This window comes from Giraffa tippelskirchi, chromosome 4 (genome assembly GCF_054371585.1).
Source record: "Giraffa tippelskirchi isolate mGirTip1 chromosome 4, T2T-mGirTip1v1.2.pri, whole genome shotgun sequence".
In the NCBI taxonomy this organism is placed as follows: Eukaryota; Metazoa; Chordata; class Mammalia; order Artiodactyla; family Giraffidae; genus Giraffa; species Giraffa tippelskirchi.
This window is the reverse complement of record NC_137278.1, coordinates 130858601-130882353: the sequence shown is the minus strand read 5'-3', so window position 1 is coordinate 130882353 and position 23753 is coordinate 130858601. Positions and strand designations below refer to the sequence as shown.

The following is a 23753-nucleotide window of genomic DNA, read 5'->3' as shown; positions in this document are numbered from 1 at the left end:
AGCCCGATTAGATTAACTCGGCAGCCTCCCTTCTCTGGGTGGTTCCGAGGTAGGGCGCTGTCTCAGCTCTGTTTTGCAATTCTACACTATTTTAAAACTGCCGTGAAGTCCAGCAATGGCATCTTCTCTTGGACCCACAGCCTTTGCTTTAGGACATTACTGCAGCTTCTGTTTTTGATGGCATTGATGTACACATTCCATTCTGTCTTCGTGTGTTTGAGATCATTGTGACCTTTTGTATTTGTTTTTCTTCCTTCATCCTTTGACTTTGTCCTGCTGTCTTTCGCTGCATTTAATTGTATTTGTCTTCTGCTTCAAAAGAGGATCTCGCCTTTTATATATTCCTTCCTGGCCTAGATTTCCTCAATTATTTTTTCCCCAGGCCCTTACCTGCTGCCCTTTTAGGGATAAGACATGTCAGTTTATGAATATGGTTATGTGTTGGCATTTTCTAGCTTGTCCTGGTAAGAAGTACTGATGATCCAAATTTTTTTCCAAATTCAGATTCCTTTTGTGGTTGCTGCCTACTTTGCTGGAGGGTATTTGCTCACCAGTGTTCCAGTGTATATACATACGCTGAGCTTGCCAGTTGTTCCCCCTCCTTTCCATCACAGCTCTTCTGAGTTCAGTCCTGCCTTTGAGATTGTGCAAATGTGTGTATAACCAAGTTAGAACAAAACAAAAGAAAGCCTTGGAAATTTTATCCTTTTTCTCTAAAGACTCTGATAACTCTTCACAAGGATAGTCTGTGATCCTGTTTTTCTTAATGACCTTATATGATTATATGAAGATTTTGAGAGGCACAAATTTTTGCATAAACGTTGTATGGCTTAGATACACAGATAAGAAGACTTCTCAAATTAATGGTTGGTATCTCTTCATTTTTGTCTTTGGTTTTTCCAGCCACTCCCCCTATCATTGGTGGAAGTGAAGAGACAAGATAATAATTATTTATCTTAACCAAAAATGTGGGTGCTTGTGGTATAGGACCCAGTTAATTACTGCAGGATATATAAAATGAGTTAAGATCTCTGACCTCAAGTTTATTTATACTTTAATAGGAAAGATAAGATAGGTATACAAATAAGCATAAAATAGAGTGAAAAAAAGCCCTGTAAGAAAGTTCTAAACAAAACACTGAGGAAATGCAAAGGGACATGAACCTAAAACTGGCTGTTGAAATCAAGAACAGCATTTTGGAATGCTATAGAACATTCCCAGCTATGTAAATATTAGGTAGACAGATAACCATGATGGTGTGATCACTCACCTAGAGCCAGACATCCTGGAATGTGAAGTCAAGTGGGCCTTAGGAAGCATCATTACGAACAAAGCTAGTGGAGGTGATGGAATTCCAGTTGAGCTATTTCAATAGCTGCACTCAATGTGCCAGCAAATCTGGAAAACTCAGCAGTGGCCACAGTACTGGAAAAGGTCAGTTTTCATTCCAATCCCAAAGAAAGGCAATGCCAAAAAATGTTCAAACTACTGCACAGTTGCACTCATTTCACTCACTAGCAAAGTAATGCTCAAAATTCTCCAAGCCAGTCTTCAACAGTACATGAACCATGAACTTGCAGATGTCCAAGCTGGATTTAGAAAAAGCAGAGGAACCAGAGATCAAATTGCCAACATCTTTTGGATCATAGAAAAAGCAAGAGAGTTCCAGAAAAATATCTACTTTTGCTTTATTGACTATGCTAAAGCCTTTGACTGTGTGGATCACAACAAACTGTGGAAAATTCTTCGAGATGGGAATACTACACGACCTGCCCTGCCTCCTGAGAAATCTGTATGCAGGTCAAGAAGCAACAGTTAGAACTGGACATGGAACAACAGACTGGTTCCAAATCAGGAAAGGAGAATGTGAAGGCTATATATTGTCACCCTGCTTATTTAACTTATATGCCGAGTACATCATGTGAAATGCCAGACTGGATGAAGCACAAGCTGGAATCAAGATTGCCAGGAGAAATATCAATAACCTTAGATATGCAGATGACACCACCCTTATGGCAGAAAGCGAAGAACTAAAGAGCCTCTTGATGAAAGTGAAAGAGGAGAGTGAAAAAGTTGGCTTAAAGCTCAACGTTCAGAAAACTAAAATCATGGCATCCAGTCCCATCGCTTCATGGCAAATAGATGGGGAAACAATGGAAACAGTGAGAGACCTTCTTTTTTGGGGGCTCCAAAATCACTGCAGATGGTAATTGCAGCCATGAAATTAAAAGACGCTTGCTCCTTGGAAGAAAAGCTATGACCAACCTAGACAGCATATTAAAAAGCAGAGACATTACTTCACCAACAAAGGTCCGTCTAGTCGAAGCTATGGTTTTTCCAGTAGTCGTGTATGGATGTGAGAGTTGGACAGCGCCAAAGCAGTGATGCTTTTGAACTATGATGTTGGCGAAGACTCTTGAGAGTCCCTTGGACTGCAAGGAGATCCAGCCAGTCTATCCTAAAGGAAATCAGTCCTGAATATTCATTGAAAGGACTGATGCTGAAGCTAAAACTCCAAAACTTTGGCCACCTGATACAAAGAACTGACTCATTTGAAAAGACCCTAATGCTGGGAAAGATTGAGTGTGGGGGGAGCAGGGGATGACAGAGGATGAGATGGTTGGATGGCATCACTGACGCGATGGGCATGAGTTTGAGTAGGCTCTGGGAGTTGGTGATGGACAGGGAAACCTGGCCTGCAGCAGTCCATGGGATTGCAAAGAGTCGGACATGACTGAGCGACTGAACTGAACTGAGACAGTGCCTTTTTTTGAGATGGGAGTGGAAGGGTGGGATCTATTGTATTTCCTCTATCACATTTTAATACAGAAGTTCCTTCCCGAGTGAGGATCACAGCATAACGAAAAGAACATTCCAGTCCCAGTTCTGCCCTTTTATTTGCTAGGTTTGGACAGTAGTACAGTCACTATGAACTGGAGCATGCGTTACAATCTTATTTGTCCCCGCACGCCTGTTTTTCTCTTTGGGTTTCTCTTTCCTTTTGGATTATCCAGGAACCCCCTGGGAATACTGGTAGTGCAGGAGGAGAGGTAGTCAGTGCAGCTTCCACATCCAAAAGGGAAGAGCCCTGTTGTCTGTTGCTGCCCCTCAGTGCCTCATGGGGTGCTGTTGAAAACCATTCCTTACTTTGTGATCAGAAATGCTAAACCTGGGTCCCGCCTCAACCACTCTGAGGAAGGAACCGCACTCTGCTAGGCTCAGCCAAGACACCCCACTTGAATTCTCAGGGCAAAGCTCTTGGTATTGTGTTCTTTTAGCCCACACACAGCCATTTTCCTGATGCCAAGTGGCCTGGGAAGCTTCTCAGACCCAGAACCTCCAGTTCCTCTCCCTTCCAGAATCCACCCCTAGGATTCACCATGGGCAGGTGGCCCCTTTCCGTACTTGAAATGCAGACTCTTCCTCCCTACCCACAGGCAGTAAGGCTGGTTAATCACTCAGCCTTCTGAGGAAGGCTCTCCTCAGTAAGCTCCCAGGGAAGAATCTCTGAGTGATTCAGGGTACCTTCACCCAGGGTGGAGGGTGGAGATGGGAGTGGAGGCTCTGTTTATGTAATGATTCAAGGTGATTATGGACACACTCTCACTGTAGGAAAATAAATTTAATCTTTGATGGGTGTCCTGCTTCCTTAATGGTATCTATCAGATAATGTTGTTGTAAATATAAAATGAGATGGTGTTTCGAAAGTTTAAAGAGCCATAGAACTGTATTATCATTGTTATTTTGTCATTTCCTGTGCAAATCCCTTCAAAGGCTGCTCTTTTGGTTTAGGACAAGTGACCTGACCCTGCTTTTCTTCTCCAGCCTCATTTTGTCTCACTCCACCTCTTTCACTGTGCTTCAGCCTCTTCTATCTTTCTCAGACTTGTCAAGGTTTTTCTCCCTCACTGGACTTCTAATACCGTGCTTTTGTATAAAGTAGCTCCTCCCCCAGGAACATCCCCCCCCCCCCCCCCCGCGCCTAACTGAAACCTACATCAGTCTCCTTTTAACAGACAGTCCCTAAAACTCTAGTATAAATTAAATTCCTCATTATGTAGGCTCCGAGAACCTTGTTTTTCTTCCTCTCAGCACATATCATGATGTAAAAGATACACATGAATGAATGATCACTTATTTATTATGTGTGCTGTATTAAAGAAAAAGGTGTCTTCTCTGGGCACCAGCACCGAGACCAGTGAGCATGTGTACTTTGATCACTCTGAGAAGTTGAAGCATTGTATTCCTTGGTTCTCTCAGAGCACATCCTTCTTCCCTCTATGACTCTTGCAGATGAAAATGCCTGTTAAATCATTGGCAAAGTTGAAAGATAAGAAGCTGAAGTTGGCTTTCTTCCATGTACCTGAGTTGGAAATTTTGCATAGTTTATACTAAAGATCAGCTTCTTTTCCAGGTTATCATTGTTGTTATGTTACAACAGTAGAATCATGGGAGACTCTGGCGTCTCTTTCTGTCAGAGAACAGTAAATTATTTACATGCTGACCATTGAGAAAGGAGGCTTTGTGTTGTAGAAGAAATGAAAATTTGTCTAAATTTACGTTAAACATTGTATCATCCCTATTTAAACATAAGGGTGACCCCTAGTGGATACCGTGTATAACAGACTGAAAGATCCGGGAACCCCTAAACTGGAGTGGTCACTGTGTGTAGTGATCAGCTAGTAATCCTTTTCTTTGAAGCTCAAGGATATTTCGTTCTAGAATTTAGAAGTTTTCAAGAAGGCTTGATTTATGAGGTTCGCAGCTCTCCTCCAGCACTTAACCTATATTTAGTGTCTTTTAAAATTACTTTGATTTTATACATAGCTCTTTCAGTAAACAAAATGGTAAAGAAATGGTAAACTTCTCCAGAGCAACTATCACTGCCTCATCCTAACTACTTAGGGGATTTTATGTGTCCTCCAGTCCATATAATTTTTACATACACAGTTGTAATAATATACATAATATTTTGTGTTCTTTTATCACTTGAGGCCTTTTTATATGTCTGCATAGTTTTTCACTTTTCATGGCATTTAATACATATCATGTTGATGCTTGTAGTTAATTCCATCTTTGCTTTTTTTAAGCTTCTTACAGTGCTAGTGAAATCGTGCACATCTTATTCAAACTATAGAAATCTCTGCTTATGGGCCCCAGGTGATTCCTGAGATGTGGTTGGAGTGTGAAACCATGGCCAGGGAATGATTCATCTTTAAGCAGCATCTTGCCTGCCCAGCTGATATTGGACGTGCTGTTAAATAATGCCCTGATGGGCCCCTGTGCCCCCAGACCCCTTCCTCCTCTTTCAGGAGACTGGTGGTCCATGTTTCCTGCTTTCCTTCTGTGATGAATTGTTGCCCTGGCAAGTAAGCAAGTAAGCCATCCAAAAATTTTTTAATCCAACCAGGACATCGTTTCCTCCCTCTCACCTTCAGATATGCACTGAATTACCAGTTGCTTTGGGGGAAAGGAAAAGGAGACAGTTGGTTTTAGAAGGTTGGAAAATTCTGCTCGCGGTGTTGTAATTTATCTGGGAAGCTGAAACTGGATATTATTTTAACTTATTTTGGTAAGAATCTGCTCTCTTTGGTATGACCTTCAAATTAAGAAAATCTAGTATCATTTTTATTTTCTTCTTTATACTTAACTATTATCTTGATGTTCTATAATGAACATATATTATTTTTATATACTGAAAAAGAGAACTTTTCTAAATTATAGAAACCCAGTAAAGCCTTTGGGAAAATAAAACATCCAATCTCATCGCCCTGAAATAATTACTATTGACATTTTATTTTATTTGCTTTCCATTTTTTCAATGCACAAATGAAATATATCTGGAAATCTTTATGTTTAAAAAAAAAAACTCCAATACATGGAAATAGAAGTTTTTAGAAGATAAAATTTAGAATAAATTGGAGAGTGATTATTCACATTCAAAAAGATAAGCTGCAGAGTTTCATTATTAAGCTCCCACATTACACTTAAAGTGATTCAGTTCCTAGGCATTCGTTTTTATTCTTTTTGTTTGTTTGTTTTATATCACCTCTCTTGAACTTGAAGCAAGTGTGTTACGCATTTGAGTCAAGGTCGGGAAGATCCCCTGGAGAAGGAAATGGCAACTCACTCCAGTACTCTTGCCTAGAAAATTCCATGGATGGAGGAGCCTGGTGGGCTACAGTCCATGGGGTTGCAAAGAGTCGGACCCGACTGAGCGACTTCACTTTTCACTTGTTCTGTCAGAAATCTGTAGGTTTATGGCATCGTACATTCGGCACCCGAGGCATGCTCACTGAACAAACTTGTCAGCCACGTATTAAAACTGCAAGTCAACCTTTTGGTTTCACTTCTGACAAGCTACCTTGAAATGTCTGTCATGATTTTAGACCCAAAAGAGACCTTGTCTGTTTGGAAGACTAAATTCCTGAGAGGACTGAGCAAAACTTTGCCGAGCATCATGCAGATGTTGCTTGGTGAATTAGTGAATGATGTGTTGTGAGGCTTTTTTGGGGGTGGGGGTGGGGTGCGGTACCAGTTTCCGTAGATCTCTTGGTTAAGTGTCATCTGACTCAGTTCTCATCAAATGGCTGTGTTTGTGTTACATTTCCTTGTGGTTTGATGTGTGATAACCTCTAGATAATCCTCAGTGGAAATGTTCATACTCTCTAGTTCTTCCTCAAACAGATAGATCAACTCTCACTTCCCCTCTCACCTCTGGATCATTTCTTGGTAAAAAAAAGTTTTATTTAGTCCACATTATCTTCTTTTTCCTAATTAACTACATTGAACAATACAAAATAAAAGCATAATGAGAGAGGAATCAGAAAAGGTGTATCAATTGTGTGTTAGCATCCTTTGTGAAATGAGAATCCATATTCCTGCTTTTCATCCTTTGGATTATTAGTTATCTGATTTGAAGGTACCATGTTTCTTAGGAGGGTAGTTTGATTTATCCTAGCAAATCTGCTTATTTAATTAAAAAGAAATTAGTGACAGGTAATTCAGTTATATATTCACTATACCTCCAAAAAGTAATGCAAAGCTAGTGTTTTAAATTCACTGTTTGGCTAAGTCAAACCATTTTCTCTGTACATGTTTACAGGCAAAGTAGTTCATGTGTGCTAATCTGATTTCCTTCCTATATATATCATCTGACCATACAAATAAAAATAGCCCCTTTCTATTTTTTATTCTCTAAAGTTAATTGAAATATGTTTTAAATAATTTCTGTAGTGAATGGCTGAAAACTTTATTTTTGGAGGGAGGGGCTTTTTGCAGAATCTTTCACATGAAGGCAGGTGATTTAAAAAAAAACAAAAAACAAAACATGTTCTCTTAACTCCTGACTGTAAATCCTGAAGCATTTAGATGTTCCTATACTAAATTATTAATTCTGATTGCTTTCTTCTTAGGAGAACCAGTGGAGTTAGACCTGGGTTTGAATCCTGGCTCTTCCATCCTCTGACTTTGTGACTTTGGATAAAATAATCCATGTCACTGTTTCATTTCTGTAAAAAGTTGATAGTGATAGCTCTTCCTTTGTAGGGTTGTCGTGAAGAATAAATAAGATCAAATGTGCAAACTTCTAAACACACAGTGCCTACAGAAAACAAACACTTAAATGTAGCATTTATTATTATAGACTGGAGCTGGGAAACTTTTTTTGTAAAGGGCCAGATAGTAAATATTTTAGACTTTGAGGACCATACAGTCTCTGTCACAGTAATTCATCTCTGCCTTCACATAGGCAATATGTTAACAGATGTGTGTGGTCATGTTCTGATAAAACTGTTTATATGAAAACAGACATGGGCTATGGTTTGTTGATCCCTATTCTAGAGAAGTAAAACTAACAAATGACATAAGGTATGAATATATCAAGAATCAGTACAGATCTGTGAAGTGGATTATCAAGAAGATTTAGGTTGATTAAAAAATTAAAACTTAAAAATATTAAAACTTGATTTACAACACCAGACATTACATTTAAAAGTCTCAGTTTTTAAATTTGTTCTGCTCAGATAATATATAATTTTTATAATAAAAATCTCAGCTTCTAGGAAAATAAAGGAAGCCTTTTTTATTATATATTATGACTTTGTGGATCAGGAATTTGGGCAGGGCTCAGTTGGGTGATTCTTATGGGCCACATGGTGCCACCTGGAGTCACTAAGTGCTTTTCACCAGGTCTGAAAGGTCCAAGATGGCTTCACTCACATGGAAGGCAGAGCTCAGCTGGAACTGTGGACTAGAGTTCTTATACATGGCTTCTCCAGCACTCAAACCAGTTTTGAAAATCAATGACTGTCATTACACGTCTCAGTTCCAGTAGTACTGTGAGTCCCCTCAGCCTTTACTGAGGTTTATAGAGCTGATGCTTGCATTCCCCAGAACACTGTGCTTTCAGTCTGCTTTTTTATATTTTGGCTTCATAAGCCAGTTCTTAGCTGTTGTCTGGATAGGTGACACCTTCCTAAAATGGGCCCTTAATTTGCTGTATGTAAGGTACCTTTCCGAATACAGCTAAATGCTACTGAAGAAACTTAAAATACACCTCAAAATAAGAAAATTTTGTAATATATGACAACATGGATGAACCTGGACGACATGAAACTGAATGAATCACAGAAGGACAAATACTGTATGATTCCACTTATACAAAGAATCTAAAATAGTTAAATTCATAGAAGCAGAGAGTAGAATGGTGGTTGCCAGAGGCTGGGGAGTGGGGGAAATGGGGAGTTGCTACTCAGTGGGTAAAAAGTTTTAACTGTACAAGATGAATAAGTTCTGAAGATGCTGTGTAACATCATACCTATGGTTTACAATACCATATTATACACTTAATTTGTTAAAAGATAATATCTCATGTTAAATATTCTTACTACAATTTAAAAAAATTATGATTTGGGAGCTAATGCCATTTGAAAAAAAAAGGTAGTAAAATATCAGAACAAAGTATTTTTCTTCTGCTTATTTTCCCTACTTATTTTCTCTTCTCCATATCCCCCCTCATATTTTTTTATTTTGTATTTGGGTATAGTTGATTAACAATATTGTGGTAGTTTCAGGTGACAGTGAAGGGACTCAGCCATACATATACATGTATCCATTCTCCTCCAAACCTCCTTCCCATCCAGGCTGGCACATGACATTGAGCAGAGTTCCATGTACTATACAGTAAGTCCTTGTTGGTTGCCCATTTTGAATATAGCAGTGTGGACATGACCATCTCAAGCTCCCATCCTTTCCCCCAGGAGCCATAAGTTCATTTTCTAAATCTGTTTTGTAAATAAGTATATTTGTATCATTTCTTTATTGACTCCACATATAAGGGATGCCATATGGTATTTCTCCTTCTCTGTCTGACTTCAATATGACACTGTCTTCAGTTCCATTCAGTCGCTCAGTCGTGTCCGACTCTTTGTGACCCCATGAATTTGCAGCACTCCAGGCCTCCCTGTCCATCACCAACTCCCGGAGTCTACCCAATCCCATGTCCATTGAGTCAGTGATGCCATCCAACCGTCTCATCCTCTGTCGTCCCCTTCTCCTCCTGCCCTCAATCTTTCCCAGCATCAGGGTCTTTTGGGTCCATCTGTGCTGCTGCAAATGGCAATGGCATTATTTTGTTCCTTTTAATGACTGAGTAATATTCCATTGTATATATGTACCACATCTTCTTTATCCCTTCCTCTTCTGATGGACATTAGATTGCTTTCATGTCTTGGCTGTTGTAAACAGTGCTGCAGTGAACATTGGGCTGGATGTATCCTTCTGGATCATGTTTTTCTCCATATATAGGCCCAGGAATAAGATTGCAGTCTTCCTCATATTCTTGATGAGAAACAGTAAATGTTGGGGGGACAGGCCAGGGACTGGAGGAGATTAAGTTCGGTGGTACTTCCAGTTGGAAGAGGGGCTAGTAAGACTTGACTTGAAGCTATGTTTGCACAGTAAGCACTCTAGTTTTGTTTTAATGACATGTTTATTTGGAGTAACTTATGGTAGGGAGACTAAAGCTTCCCAGGCTATGTTTTCTGCAACTGTACAGGATTAGAGGATCATGTACACCTCACCCTACCCCCATCCTCCCAATTTGTGGAGTCTCTGGACTGGCCGTTTCACCTACTTATGTCTCCCATCACCTATTGACAATTACGTTGTCAAGAAAATGTTCTGTTTTGCTTTGTTTTAGTCTGGATGCCTTTGTATTTTTTTTTTAACGTATATGTAAAGCTCTTTAACCCTTTACTGTAGACGGGTAGTATTACCTACCTCAAAGTGTTGTGGAAATGCTGTAAAGTGCTCAAAAAATGTTAGTTATTATTGTTATCTGATAACCATCTTCCAAACTTCCTTTTTTAGAAACGGATTCATCAGTACAGAAAGAACACAGAAACCAGACACCTGCTCCGTCTGCAGCTCCAACTTCCGCTCCTTCTAAGTATCATCGAAGTCGATCTGGGGGAGCCAGGGATGAACGATACCGATCAGGTGAGAGGGAACTGAAAATTACTGCTGGAACAGTTTTTACCTACTGTAGTGTGAACTGTACATCCTGAGAGCTCCTAATGTTTATTTTTTTCTCTTGAAGTGCCAACAGGTCTATATTAATTCATTCATCAGCCATTTGTTGAGTACTTGTTACATGCCAGATGTAGTAGGTACTCTTATTTGCTGGGGTTATAGCCCCAAATAAAACACTTCTGCCCTCAAGGCCAGCAGGGGAGCCAGGCAAGTACAAAGGCACTGTGAATAAATAAAAAAGAAAGCAGAGGGCTGGGGTCTCATGAGATGGTACTAGGAAAGCTCAGTAGACTCTCTTGGAAGAGGCAGGTCTTTCTGTGTTTGTCAGGCCTGTTGATTAGTCTCTTGACTCATGAAGCTAGAACAGAAACTTAACAGTGAAATTTCAGATTGGTAAACCCATAACGACTTCACTTTCACTTTTCACTTTCATGCACTGGAGAAGGAAATGACAACCCACTCCAATATTCTTGCCTGGAGAATCCCAGGGACGAAGGAGCCTGGTGGGCTGCCGTCTATGGGGTTGCACAGAGTCCGACATGACTAAAGCGACTTAGCAGCAAACCCATAAAAAAACAAAGAGAAACTGAAGAGCCCCTTGATGAAAGTGAAACCGAGTGAAAAACCTGGCTTAAAACTCAACATTCAAAAAACAAAAGATCATGGCAACTGGTCCCATCATTTCATGGCAAATAGATGGGGAAACAGTGGCTCACTTTATTTTGGGGGGCTCCAAAATCACTGCAAATGGTGACTGCAGCCATGAAATTAAAAGACGCTTGCTCCTTGAAAGAAAAGCTATGACAAACCTAGATAGCATATTAAAAAGCAGACATTACTTTGCTGACAAAGGTCTGTCTAGTCAAAGCTATGATTTTTCCAGTAGTCACCTATGGATGTGAGAGTTGGACTATAAAGAAAGCTGAGCACCGAAGAAGTGATGGTTTTGAACTGCGGTGTTGGAGAAGACTCTTGAGAGTTCCTTGGACTGCACAGAGACCAAACCAGTCAGTCCTAAAGGAAATCAGTCCTGAATATTCTTTGGAAGGACTGATGCTGAAGCTAAAACTCCAATACTTTGGCCACCTGATGTGAAGAATTGACTCCTTAGAAAAGACCCTGATGCTGGGAAAGATTGAAGGCGGGAGGAGAAGGGGTCGACAGAGGATAAGATGGTTGGATGGCATCACTGACGCAATGGACATGAGTTTGAGCAAGCTCCAGGAATTGGTAATGGACAGGGAAGCCTGGTGTGCGGCAGTCCATGGGGTCGCAAAGAGTTGGACACAACTGAGTGAACTGAACTGAACTGAAACCCATAAACTTTATTTCTTCTCACCCAGAAAATACCCGTGGTAAAAGAAAAGGTGATGTGTTGTGGCTGGCTGTGGGGGCACACCCCAGCTACAGCACGTCCAGCAATGACAAGCAGAAATGACTCATAGACCTCAGGACATGTGGCATAGTAAGCCCGTCCCATATCCATCTACTGTCCTCTGCACTAGGACAGTCTCTGTAGCACATTTACTGTTTTAAGAACTAGCAGAATTAAGCCAGAAGACTAACTGGAATGTTATTTTACTTTCTCCAGATTTTTTTTCCACCCTGTTACCAACAAAGGTTACCTTATCCTTTTCTTGAAAAACAGGGTATGTATCACACCCTGATGAAAACAGCTTTAGAGGAAATGAGGAAAAGGACAGAGTTATTTTATGAACTGGTATTATTAGATATGTATTTTCACACACTGGAAGGAAGCAAGGAGTGAAAAGTGTTCTGTCAGAAAAATAGAAATTACACGCCACACAGAATTTTCCTTTGTATCTAACCTGGGGCTGATTGATAAGAAGAGGCTTTCTCTGAGACTAAGACATCTGAACCATGTCATGGCAGACAAAGTTAGGGAAATAACATCAGATAGTAAACCTGAAAATAGTTCATCATGGCTGAAACTTAGAAAGCAAGGACCCAGAAAGAGGTGGGAGATGAGGCTGGAAAGATAATCAGCGGGCAAATCTTGAGGAATCTTGAATACCATTGAAGAATTTTTAGCAGAGCAGGAGCACAGATTTGTAATTTGTTGTAGTAGCTTGGGCCAGCTGCACAAGGCCTAACACATGTAAGAGTTAAATACATGTTTTGGAGAAAGGAAGGTATAAAAGTAGTATTAGTTAGGGCATGGATCAGAGGGAGGTAAGGCTGGATTTGGAAAAGCTTATCAGGAGCTCCTGTTTGTCGCCAAGCCCCCAGCTGGGTTCCCCAGCACCCGGTGTTGCCTTTAGAGGCTGGGGCTCGGGTGCAGCAGTAGTGGGTTCTCACCAGCCTGGAAGGGTTTTAGCCAGTTGGTAAGGAATCCCAAAGAGGATTCTCTCTACACTCTGTGTCCAAGCTGATTACATGGGGAAAAAACTCCGTAGTGAGCTCATTCAGTAGAGTAAACTTCTGACGTTCACCTTTGTTGTTGTTCAGTCACTAAGTCACGTGCAACTCATTTGAGACCCCTGACCTGTAGCCTGCCAGGCTTCTGTCCATGGGTGGATGGATTCTTTACTACTGAGCCACTAAAACCCAACTGTCTTTTACATCAGTTCTTTCAGACTTACCCCCAGTACCAGAAAGTGTAGTCTGAATCATACGCTGGTTAGCAGACTGTGGAGACTCTTGCTTAGGTGCAGGGGTATTGAGCAGGGTTCAGTAGTTGGGTTTTGGATATTTGTGTCACTGGGACTTTAGCCGGGGGAGTAGTACTGAGGAGGCCAGAGAGGAGGTAAAGTGGGGAACAAAGGTGATTTGAAAACCCTGAAGATAATGAAAGTTATACAAGTTCTGCAATACTGTTTATGAGGAGGAACGTGAAAGAGGAGGCGTGCAAGCGTGAATTTTGGCTGAAAATGACATTTTTAAAAATAGAAGGAAATGCCTAACTAAATAGCAGAGAAAAACTCAGCACACACTGCAAATTCTGGCTTCCATGAGTAAGAAGATGAACTGAACTAAACAGTAGCTGCAGGAATAGAGCAAAGAAGTTGTAGAAATTTATCAGAGTTGAACTTCATCTCTTTGCTACTCCATTCATAGGAAGGCTTATATTTACATGTCACATGCAAAATTAACTTAAGAACAGAGGGTATGTTTAGGAAAAATTACAAGCATTCAGATTAAAGTACACAGAAAGGGCTTGACATTGATTTCAGTGAGTGTAACTTGAAAATCCTCTCTTATTTGGTAGAGGCTTAGTAACACCTACAACATTTCAACCCATCATAATCGAACTTAGTATTTCATGTTTCAGACATGGTGTAAAGAGCTTATATTTATTCAGAGTTTAGATTTTCTGACCTGATTCTATTCTTTGTGCTTAGGCAAAAGGCTCTGACATTTCAAATACACTTACTTAGTACCTCCTTTTCCCACCCATCAAAGCAGGATGCAATTTTCTACACACACATTTTGTGGTCCCAAGTGTAGAAAATACACAATTAATCTCCGAGATGGAAAGTGATTGGGTGGTAAGTCATTGTGACAGTTTCTTCAATGTTAATCTTTTGAGCAATTAGCCACCTCAAACAAAATAGCAAAAACAAAAAAAAAAGACTTTTAAAGAGTAGCTGTATCACCTTCAGTTCAGTTCAGTAGCTCAGTCGTGTCTGACTCTTTGTGAACCACAGCACGCCAGGCCTCCTTGTCCATCACCAACTCCCAGAGTCCACCCAAACCATGTCCATCAAGTCGATGATGCCATCCAACCATCTCATCCTCTGTCATCCCCTTCTCCTCCTGCCCTCAATCTTCCCCAGCATCAGGGTCTTTTCCAATGAGTCAGCTCTTCGCATCAGGTGGCCAAAGTATTGGAGTTTCAGCTTCAACATCAGTCCTTCCAATGAACACCCAGGACTGATCTCCTTTAGGGTGGACTGGTTGGATCTCCTTGCAGTCCAAGGGACTCTCAAGAGCCTTCTCCAACACCACAGTTCAAAAGCATCAATTCTTCGGAGCTCAGCTTTCTTTATAGTACAACTCTCACATCCATACATGACCACTGGAAAAACCAAAGCCTTGACTAGACGGACCTTTGTTGGCAAAGTAATGTCTCTGCTTTTTAATATGCTGTCGAGGTTGGTCATAACTTTCCTTCCAAGGAGTAAGCGTCTTTTAATTTCATGGCTGCAATTACCATCTGTAGTGATCTTGGAGCCCAGAAAAATGAAGTCAGTCACTGTTTCCACTTTTTCCCCATCTATCTGCCATGAAGTGATGGGACCAGATGCCATGATCTTAGTTTTCTGAATGTTGAGCTTTAAGCCAACTTTTTCACTCTCCTCTGTCACTTTCATCAAGAGGCTCTTTAGTTCTTCACTTTCTGCCGTAAGGGTGGTGTCATCTGCATATCTGAGGTTATTGATACTTCTTCCAGCAATCTTGATTCCAGCTTGTCCTTCCTCCAGCCCAGCATTTCTCATGATGTACTCTGCATATAAATTAAATAAGCGGGGTGACAATATACAGCCTTAACGTACTCCTTTTCCTATTTGGAACCAGTCTGTTGTTCCATGTCCAGTTCTAACTGTTGCTTCCTGACCTGCATACAGGTTTCTCAAGAGGCAGGTCAGGTGGTCTGGTATTCCCATCTCTTTCAGAATTTTCCACAGTTTATTGTGATCCACACAAAGGCTTTGGCTTAGTCAATAAAGCAGAAATAGATGTTTTTCTGCATCACCTTATTGAGCTCAAATATTAGTGCTGGAAAATGAAACCCAACTTCCCCATGCTCCTGGCAGAGATGTCCAAAGTCAGCCGTGTCTGGGGACTGAAATTCGGAAGTGATTTCTCTATCAAATGATCAAGATGAATTGCATGTTGGCTGAAGGAATCAAATCCAGTTACAAGAGCTGCCTGTTCTTATTGATAAGAGACTTTGCTAACACAGTAACTGAACATCTCCTTTTTGACACAGTTGTAGGGGCCAGGGCTTATCATGTTAGAAAATAAATGAGTGGTTTGATTTGTTCTGTGTTCTGATGCTGCAGATCCTTATGGCGGAGAAGAGCATGCTCTATATTTATTAATTATCCAAACATCATGGGCCTTCTAAAGCTTGACTCATGTGAATAAGTCCCTAGTATTCGCAGTTTCCTCTCGCATGTTTTATGTCTCATGCAGCAATACTTTTGGAAGTGTAGTATTTTTAATTAATAAATGTGAGCATTTGATGTGCTGTTGTTCTGTTGAGAAAGTGCTTTTTCTCAATATGCAATTAGTCATTCATTTTCCAAGACAACTAAGAACCATGGTTTCATCTAATGTAAGAAGGGCACTTTTCAGATTTTAGCATACCTGAAATCAGGATATCTTTTTTTTTTAATCCTGGAGAATATCTTTTATATAAGATGGCATCATAGATTCAATAAAATATGTCTATCTTGATTCAACTAAATAAGTAAGCCTTAGAGACACTAAAATAGTATAAAAATATAAATGCCATATAAAACTACTTCAAATTACTGCTTCTTTTAAGGAAGTAGCAGTATTAAGCTACTTCCTTAAAAATAGCAGTGCAAGAGTTTTGCACTATCTTTTAAACTTTAAATATTCATACACTTTTACCCAGAAATGCTACTTCTAGGAATTTGCACATACACATATACACAAAAATATGTATACAAAATGTTTGTTATAGTATTGTTCATTATAAATACAGTGATAAGTTATAGTAGGTCCACACAATAGATTTCAATGAAAACTAGTTTAAAGATCCTGTGAAGTCTCATAGGAAAACAACGAGGTAGATTTATTTGTGCAAATATGGAGAGATGTACAAAATACATTGTTAAGTAATAAATGCAAGATAGGATGTAGCTCATGATCCAAAATTTATGAATATTAGTACTAACAATTATATATATTATGAAGTACACATGAGTAGAACTTTGAAACAATTATATACCAAACTACAGGCTTCCTTTGTGGCTCAGCTGGTAAAGAATCCGCCCTCAATGCAGAAGACCTGGGTTCAATCCCTGGGTTGGGAAGATCCCCTAGAGAAGGGCACGGCTACCCACTCTAGTATTCTAGCCTGGAGAATTCCATGGACTGTATAGTCCATGGGGTCGCAAAAAGTTTGACATGACTGAGCGACTTTCACTTTCAACTGTACCAGCTACTGAGGTGGGCTTATTTCTGGGATGTATATGTATATTAATTTTTCCATTTTTTGTTGTGGTAAAATATAAAATACATATAACAACATCTGAATTAATTTAAAAAAGTAACAAGGATGGTTTTCTTTTAAATTGTGGTATAACCGACATATAACATGACATTAGTTTCAGGTATTCAGCATAATGGTTTGATATTTGTACGTGTTGTGAACTGATGATCCTAGTAGGTCTCATTAACATCTGTCACCTTTCATAGTTAAAAAAATTGTTTTTTCCTGTTACAAGAGGGCTTTTTAAAAAATTTATTTTTAATTGGAAGATGATTGCTTTACAATATTGTGTTGGTTTCTGCCATATAACGATGTGAATCAACTGTAAGTATACATATGTTTCCTCCCTCTTGAGCCTCCCTCTCACCCTGAGAGGACTTTTAAAATCTACTCTCTCAACACCTTTCAGATGTGCAATACAGTATTATTAATTATAGTCACCATGCTATACATTCCATCCCATGGCTTATTTATTTTATAACTGCAAGTTTATAAAAGATAGGGTCTTTTTGATTTTTGTTTTTGTTTTTTGAGAAATTCAGGCAAGATTTTGTTTATTGGGACTTGTGCTGCAGCTTGAGGGAGCAAAAACAATGTAAAAGATAGTTTTTAAAGTGATAGCCATGGATAAAATATTTAAAGCCTTACGACCATTGTTCTTCATGATTTTTGCTCTAAGTGTGGATTCTTTTGACTTAATGCTGGCAGCTAATGCAGCAGTAACTACCTCTGTCAACTTAATTGAGAACTAACTTTCTCTGTCCAAATATGTTCTCTGATACATCAACTTTTTTTTTTTTAATAAATTAATTTATTTTAGTTGAGGGCTAATTATTTTACAACATTGTGGTGGTTTTTGCCCTACATTGACATGAATCAGCCATGGGTTTACATGTGTTCCCCATCCTGAACGCCCCTCCCACTTCCCTCCCCATCCCATCCCTCCGGGTCATCTCATTGCCCCAGCCCTGAGCATTTGTCTCATGCATCAAACCTGGAATGGTGTTCTGTTTCACATATGATAATATACATGTTTCAATGCTATTCTCTCAGAACGTCCCACCCTCACCTTCTCCCTCAGAGTCCATAAGACTGTTCTATGCATCTGTGTCTCTTATTCTGTCTCTCATATAGGGTTATCGTTACCATCTTTCAAATTCCATATATATGCATTAGTATACTGTATTGGTGTTTTTCTTTCTGGCTTACTTCACTCTGTATAATGGGCTCCAGTTTCATCCATCTCATTAGAACTGATTCAAATGTATTCTTTTTAATGACTGAGTAATATTCCATTGTGTATATGTACCACAGCTTCCTTATCCATTTGTCTGATGATGGACATCTAGGTTGCTTCCATGTCCTGGCTATTATAAACAGTGCTGCGATGAACATTGGGGTACACGTGTCTCTTTCAATTCTGGTTTCCGCGGTGTGTATGCCCAGCAGTGGGATTGCTGGGTCATATGGCAGTTCTATTTCCATTTTTTTGAGGAATCTCCATACTGTTCTTCATAGTGGCTGTACTAGTTTGCATTCCCACCAACAGTGTAAGAGGGTTCCCTTTTCTCCACACCCTTTCCAGCATTTGTTGGTTATAGACTGTTGGATAGCAGCCATTCTGACTGGCGTGAAATGGTACCTCATTGTGGTTTTGATTTGCATTTCTCTAATAATGAGTGATGTTGAGCATCTTTTCATGTGTTTGTTAGCCATCTGTATGTCTTCTTTGGAGAAATGCCTGTTTAGTTCTTTGGCCCATTTTTTGATTGGGTCATTTATTTTTCTGTAATTCAGCTGCAGGAGTTGCTTATATATTTTTGAGATTAATTGTTTGTCCATTGCTTCATTTGCTATTATTTTCTCCCATTCTGAAGGCTGTCTTTTCACCTTGCTTATAGTTTCCTTTGTTGTGCGAAAGCTTTTAATTTTAATTAGGTCCCATTTGTTTATTTTTGCTTTTATTTCCAATATTCTGGGAGGTGGGTCATGGAGGATCCTGCTGTGATTTATGTCGGAGAGTGTTTTGCCTGTGTTTTCCTCTAGGAGTTTTATAGTTTCTGTTCTTATGTTTAGATCTTTAATCCATTTTGAGTTTATTTTTGTGTATGGTGTTAGAAAGTGTTCTAGTTTCATTCTTTTACAAGTGGTTGACCAGTTTTCCCAGCACCACTTGTTAAAGAGATTGTCTTTTCTCCATGATTCATCAACTTTTGCCAAGGTGGCTGCCCCTGGCACACCAGGACCATTTTATTTCTTTATTAATACACTCCCTCATACCAAGGAAGATAAATTCTGTTCATTTCAGTTTAAGCAAGCATCAATTGTAGACCTCCTACAAGTCGAGCACAGTTTCAATGCTAGAGAAACACAGATGAAAACACAGGAAACCTTTGTATAAGGTATAGTCAACAGAGAAGAGGGGGTGACAGAGGAAGGAGCCTGAATACCAGGCACTGTTGAGGGCAGACTTTGTGGAGTGGCAAAGTCTGAGCCATTTTGAAGAATGAATAGCTGTTTGCTATATAGATATTCTAAATTAAAGAAATGTAATTGGTAAAAGCAGGGGAATGTGAAATGCAGAATTAAAATTTCACTGCTCCTCCCCACCAGCACATATAGTAGTGCCAAAATTAATGTGACATGCTAATGTTCCAGAACTTAATAGTTGCTGCCTCTGCCTTAATTAAAAATGGTGAAGTGGTCAGTACCTTAGAAATTGGTAAAAATGGCATGGCTACTAATTGGTTTACAGATAACTCCTTGAACCGTATGTCTCTACTTAAATGACTCAGTCCACCCACACATCTACCTTTCAGTCTGTTCATATCTATCTGTCCATCTGCCTGTCTATAGTAATGTCCTAGCAGGTAAGGGTGCTTGGTGTTTGTTCTGCCCCTGGTCCCTAAAGCCCAGCTGTGCCACTTTTGTACCATGTCTCAACTATTTCATAACAACAAGCCAAGAATAGGAGCAACTACTTAAAATATGTTGAGTAACATTTTCCACTTTTTGGGAAAGATGAAAAAACATGGCCCATTATTATCCATAGATGTGGGGAAATGGACATTCTCCCATCTTGTTGGTAGAAATGTTATTTCTTTTATTACTAATGAGATTGGACCTTTTGGAATATGCTTATTTTCCATTTGTAGCTTCTTCTGTAAAACCACCTGTCCATTGCCTAAACCTGCTTTTTCTAAATTTAATTTTTTTTCTTATTTTTTTGTATGAGTTTTACTAATCCTAGGGATACTGACATTTAAATTTACTAGAGGTAGTAACCAAAAAAAATAAATCAATTAGATGTATAAGAATTAGAAAAAGAGAAGTAAAACTGTATTTGCAGTTGATATGATAATTCATTTAGAAAACCCAGGAGAATTGATGGCAAAAGTAACTTAATGAAATAATTATATCAAGTAGCAAGATAGGAAATTAGTGCAGAAATCAGTAGCCTTCATATTTGCTAATAATAACTAGTTGAAAGATGTAATGGTAGAGCAAACCTCATTTACAAAAGCAATAAAAGAAAATAAAACATATTTAGGAATAAACTTCAGGAATGTTTAAAACCTTTATGATGGAAACTTTAGAACATCCTGAATGACACACAGTTGACATGATAAATGGAAAGTCATCCCTTATTCTTAGATAGGATGATTCAATATCACAAAGATGTTATATATATGTATATATGATTCAAAAATTATAAGTTTAATCCAATCCCAGTAAAAACACTATCAGATTTATTTATGGAGCTATAAAAAGTATTTTTGAAGTTCAATTTGAAAAGTAAACACGTAAGAATAGCTAGGAAACACTCAGAAAACCTATGAGAGTGACTAGATACGTTTTAATATCTAGCAACATACTCCAAAGACTGTAATTAAAACAGTGTGGTATGACACACAGATTGGCAGACAGACCATTGGAATAGAATAACAAGTTCAGAAATAGACTGAAGTACATCTGGGGTTTAGTATATGATAAAGATAGCATCACAAATCACTTGGGTGAGAAAGTACTTTTTGATAAATTATGCTACAACAACAGGGAAAAAATTAAGTAAACCTATTATCTTACACCAGATATGAGCAAAAAACTTGAAATGGATCAAAGATCTTCATGTGAAAAAGAAACCATATAAGTAGCTAAAGAAAATATTAGTCAATTTTTAAATAATCTAAGCTTATGAAAAGCCTATGAGAAGACTTTCTAAGACTGAAAATCCAGATGTATTAGAAGACTACAGAAAAAAAAATTTTTTATTGTGGTAAAAACACATGAATTTACTCTTAGAATTTTTCAGGGTATATTATATTGTTAACTGTAAGCACATTGTTATACAACATCTCTTTGGAACCTTTACATCTTGCATGACTGAAACTTTATATCCATTGATCAGTAATTCTGTTTCTTCTTGCCCCAGTCTCTGCCAGCCACTATTTTGCTCCCTATATCTATGAATTTGAGTACTTTAGATACCTCTTAAAAGTAGTATATATTAGGGGGTTTTGTGTGTGTAAATGGCTTATTTCACTTAGCATGTCAATGTTGTAGCATATGACAAGGTTTCCTTTTTTAAGGCTGAATAGTATTGCCGCCTTAATATATAATGTAGTATGTATATACTACATTTTTTTAATCCATTCATCCATTCATGGACATTTAGGTTGTTTCCACATCTTGGCTTGCCGGAGTCCAGCTCCAGCAGCCAGGGAAATGCCCTGAAGGGATGAACGGGGTCGGCGAACGAAAATGATGCAGTCTCTCACTCAAAGCACTGGGCTGCATGTTTATTTTAAGCATCAGGTTTTCTTTTATACTTTTACAAAAGCATTAGGTCAGAGGTATGACATCTTCAGTTTCCCCTCACCCATATTTACTGTCTCCATAAATCATTGTTGTCCTTCAGAGTTTCTTCTTAAGTGTCCTTGTGATAACATTGTAACTCAAGTTTGTCTCTGGTCTGTATATTACATTCCTCAGTTTATTTCTTATCTCTTTAAATCCTGCTATCCCCTAGTAACTTAAGCTCATCATCTCCTAAAAAGACTTTTGGCTATTAGTATCTCTAAAATATGTTGTTTCCATAAGCTATAGTAAAATATGCCAACACTACAACATACCTTAAACCTTTAGCTTCTAACTATTCTTAATTATTCCTAACCCCTAAACTCAGCAAACTTCTTTTGCCATAAACATTCCCCTTACAGGCAGGTTTCAGATAACAATGTTTCCCATGATCTCAGGCTGCAGCCTATGTGCTCATCCTGGAGCATTCTTTGTAAAGATCCTTGAACAAATGTCAATAGTTAATTATGGATTATAACATTCTTTCCAGCCAACTCAACCAGAGGGAGGAAAGGACAAGTCAGAATCTCAAGACCTAACTCCTTCATCCCGGGACCGTGCCTGCGGGATGAGGAGAGGGGGTTGGGGCCGTGCCTCCATTTTGTCAGTAATGCCTATCGCGGCTCCCGACATCTCCCCCTTTTTTATTTTTTAGAGCATAAGTGTGAAACTCAGTAGATAAAGCAGAAACACTTCGGTTGAGTATTCTGAAAAGACACGGGGCTAATAGACAAATCAGAACCAACAGGCATAAGCACATGGCTGCATTAACCATTATTGTAAAAAAGGATCCATGGGAAAGATATCCCTCTAGATTTTTAAAAAGGGAATTAGAAAGCCATTGAGAGGAAAAGTCAGACTCCGCCTGGTTCATATTCTGGATATTTTGATGTAACTTAGAAATATCAATACTAGAATCTGAGTGATTCCAAACGCCTAAAATATGGTTTCTAATGTGTTCCCAAGAATGCACAGAATCATTCACTTGTAGAGGGGTAACACACATCTATTTAAATTCAGCATGGCACCTTAAAGACAACTTAATTTTAAATTTGTAATTTCTTGCCCTACAAGCAGGACTGCTTCTTCTAAAGCATTGACCTTATTTTTTATCTTCCTATCTATAATTTCCTGTGTAGCAAGAGCTACGGAGACATTTTTGGATAGGTGATCGACAAACGAGGCAGTATGCACTTGTTTTGACAGGGCAACAGCAGAAGCTGTAACTGAAGCAATTGTGACAATCAAGGCAGTTATTCCCACAATCAGAGCTGCAATGAATCTCTTAGGTCGAGAAATTAAGCCATTAAATTCATACAAAACTTTCAATGCATAATCATCAAACCATTGTCTCTCTAATTTTACAGGAACCATCAAATATGGTGGTTGCTTTACAATCATCACAGCCTTATAATTACTATAATCATTCCCATCAACACAATTTGATATAAAACAATTCATACATTCAACATTATAAACAGTTTCTCCTTTAAGAACTCTCAAATCATTCCGATTTTTGGCCAACAGAAAGGCATAGGGAGAATGCATGCAGGCCCGTACAATATATCTTTGTTCATTTAAAGGTCTGTGTAAAATCACAGGTGCCATAGCAGCCAATGCTCTCCATAATTCAGGTTGTATGGGACCTGTTTCATCGAAACTCACAAAAGGAGGAACCCATCCATTAACATGCCACCTAGTAATTGCTAAAGGATAAGGGATAAATGAATTATTTCATATGGATCTATAAGGTTCTTCAAAAATTAAATTTAACCATTGATCCAAAAGATAGGGGCACCCCCATTCAATCAGAGAATGTCTGGTGGCAACAATGGGAATAAATAATTTTAGGGCATACATGCATTCTTTCCAACAAGGAAAGCCAGAAATTTTGCTTATACTTTCCCAGGCCTGTAGTCCTTGTTCATCAGAATCCGGGGCGGGGAGTGTACAGCTCGGAAAGTCCTTTGAATGAGGGGCTGCCTGTTTTATGGCATCATATTGTCTTTCTTGCGCCCCCGGCATCAGCAGCTATAAGGACCAAAAGTCTCTCTTGCCATTGCCTCTCGGAGAATCAGTAAGCATGCCTTTCAAGGAAGTGCTAACACATTCAAAACCAGAGCTGATCCTGGTAAGGAGGAAGGTATGACAAAGC

At 39.0% G+C, this 23753-nt stretch overlaps 1 protein-coding gene across 7 annotated transcripts in view; it reads left to right on the top strand.

Annotated features, from left to right (window-relative positions):
* Nucleotides 1–23753, top strand: part of DIP2B (DIP2 acetate--CoA ligase B (putative)) — a 228430-nt gene that overhangs the window by 121034 nt on the left and 83643 nt on the right. For all 7 annotated transcript variants that reach the window (XM_081592440.1, XM_081592434.1, XM_081592433.1 and 4 more), the window contains exon 3: nucleotides 10372–10500. In XM_081592440.1, coding sequence (XP_081448566.1) covers nucleotides 10372–10500 — 129 coding nt within the window. The remainder of the gene's footprint in view (nucleotides 1–10371; nucleotides 10501–23753) is intronic.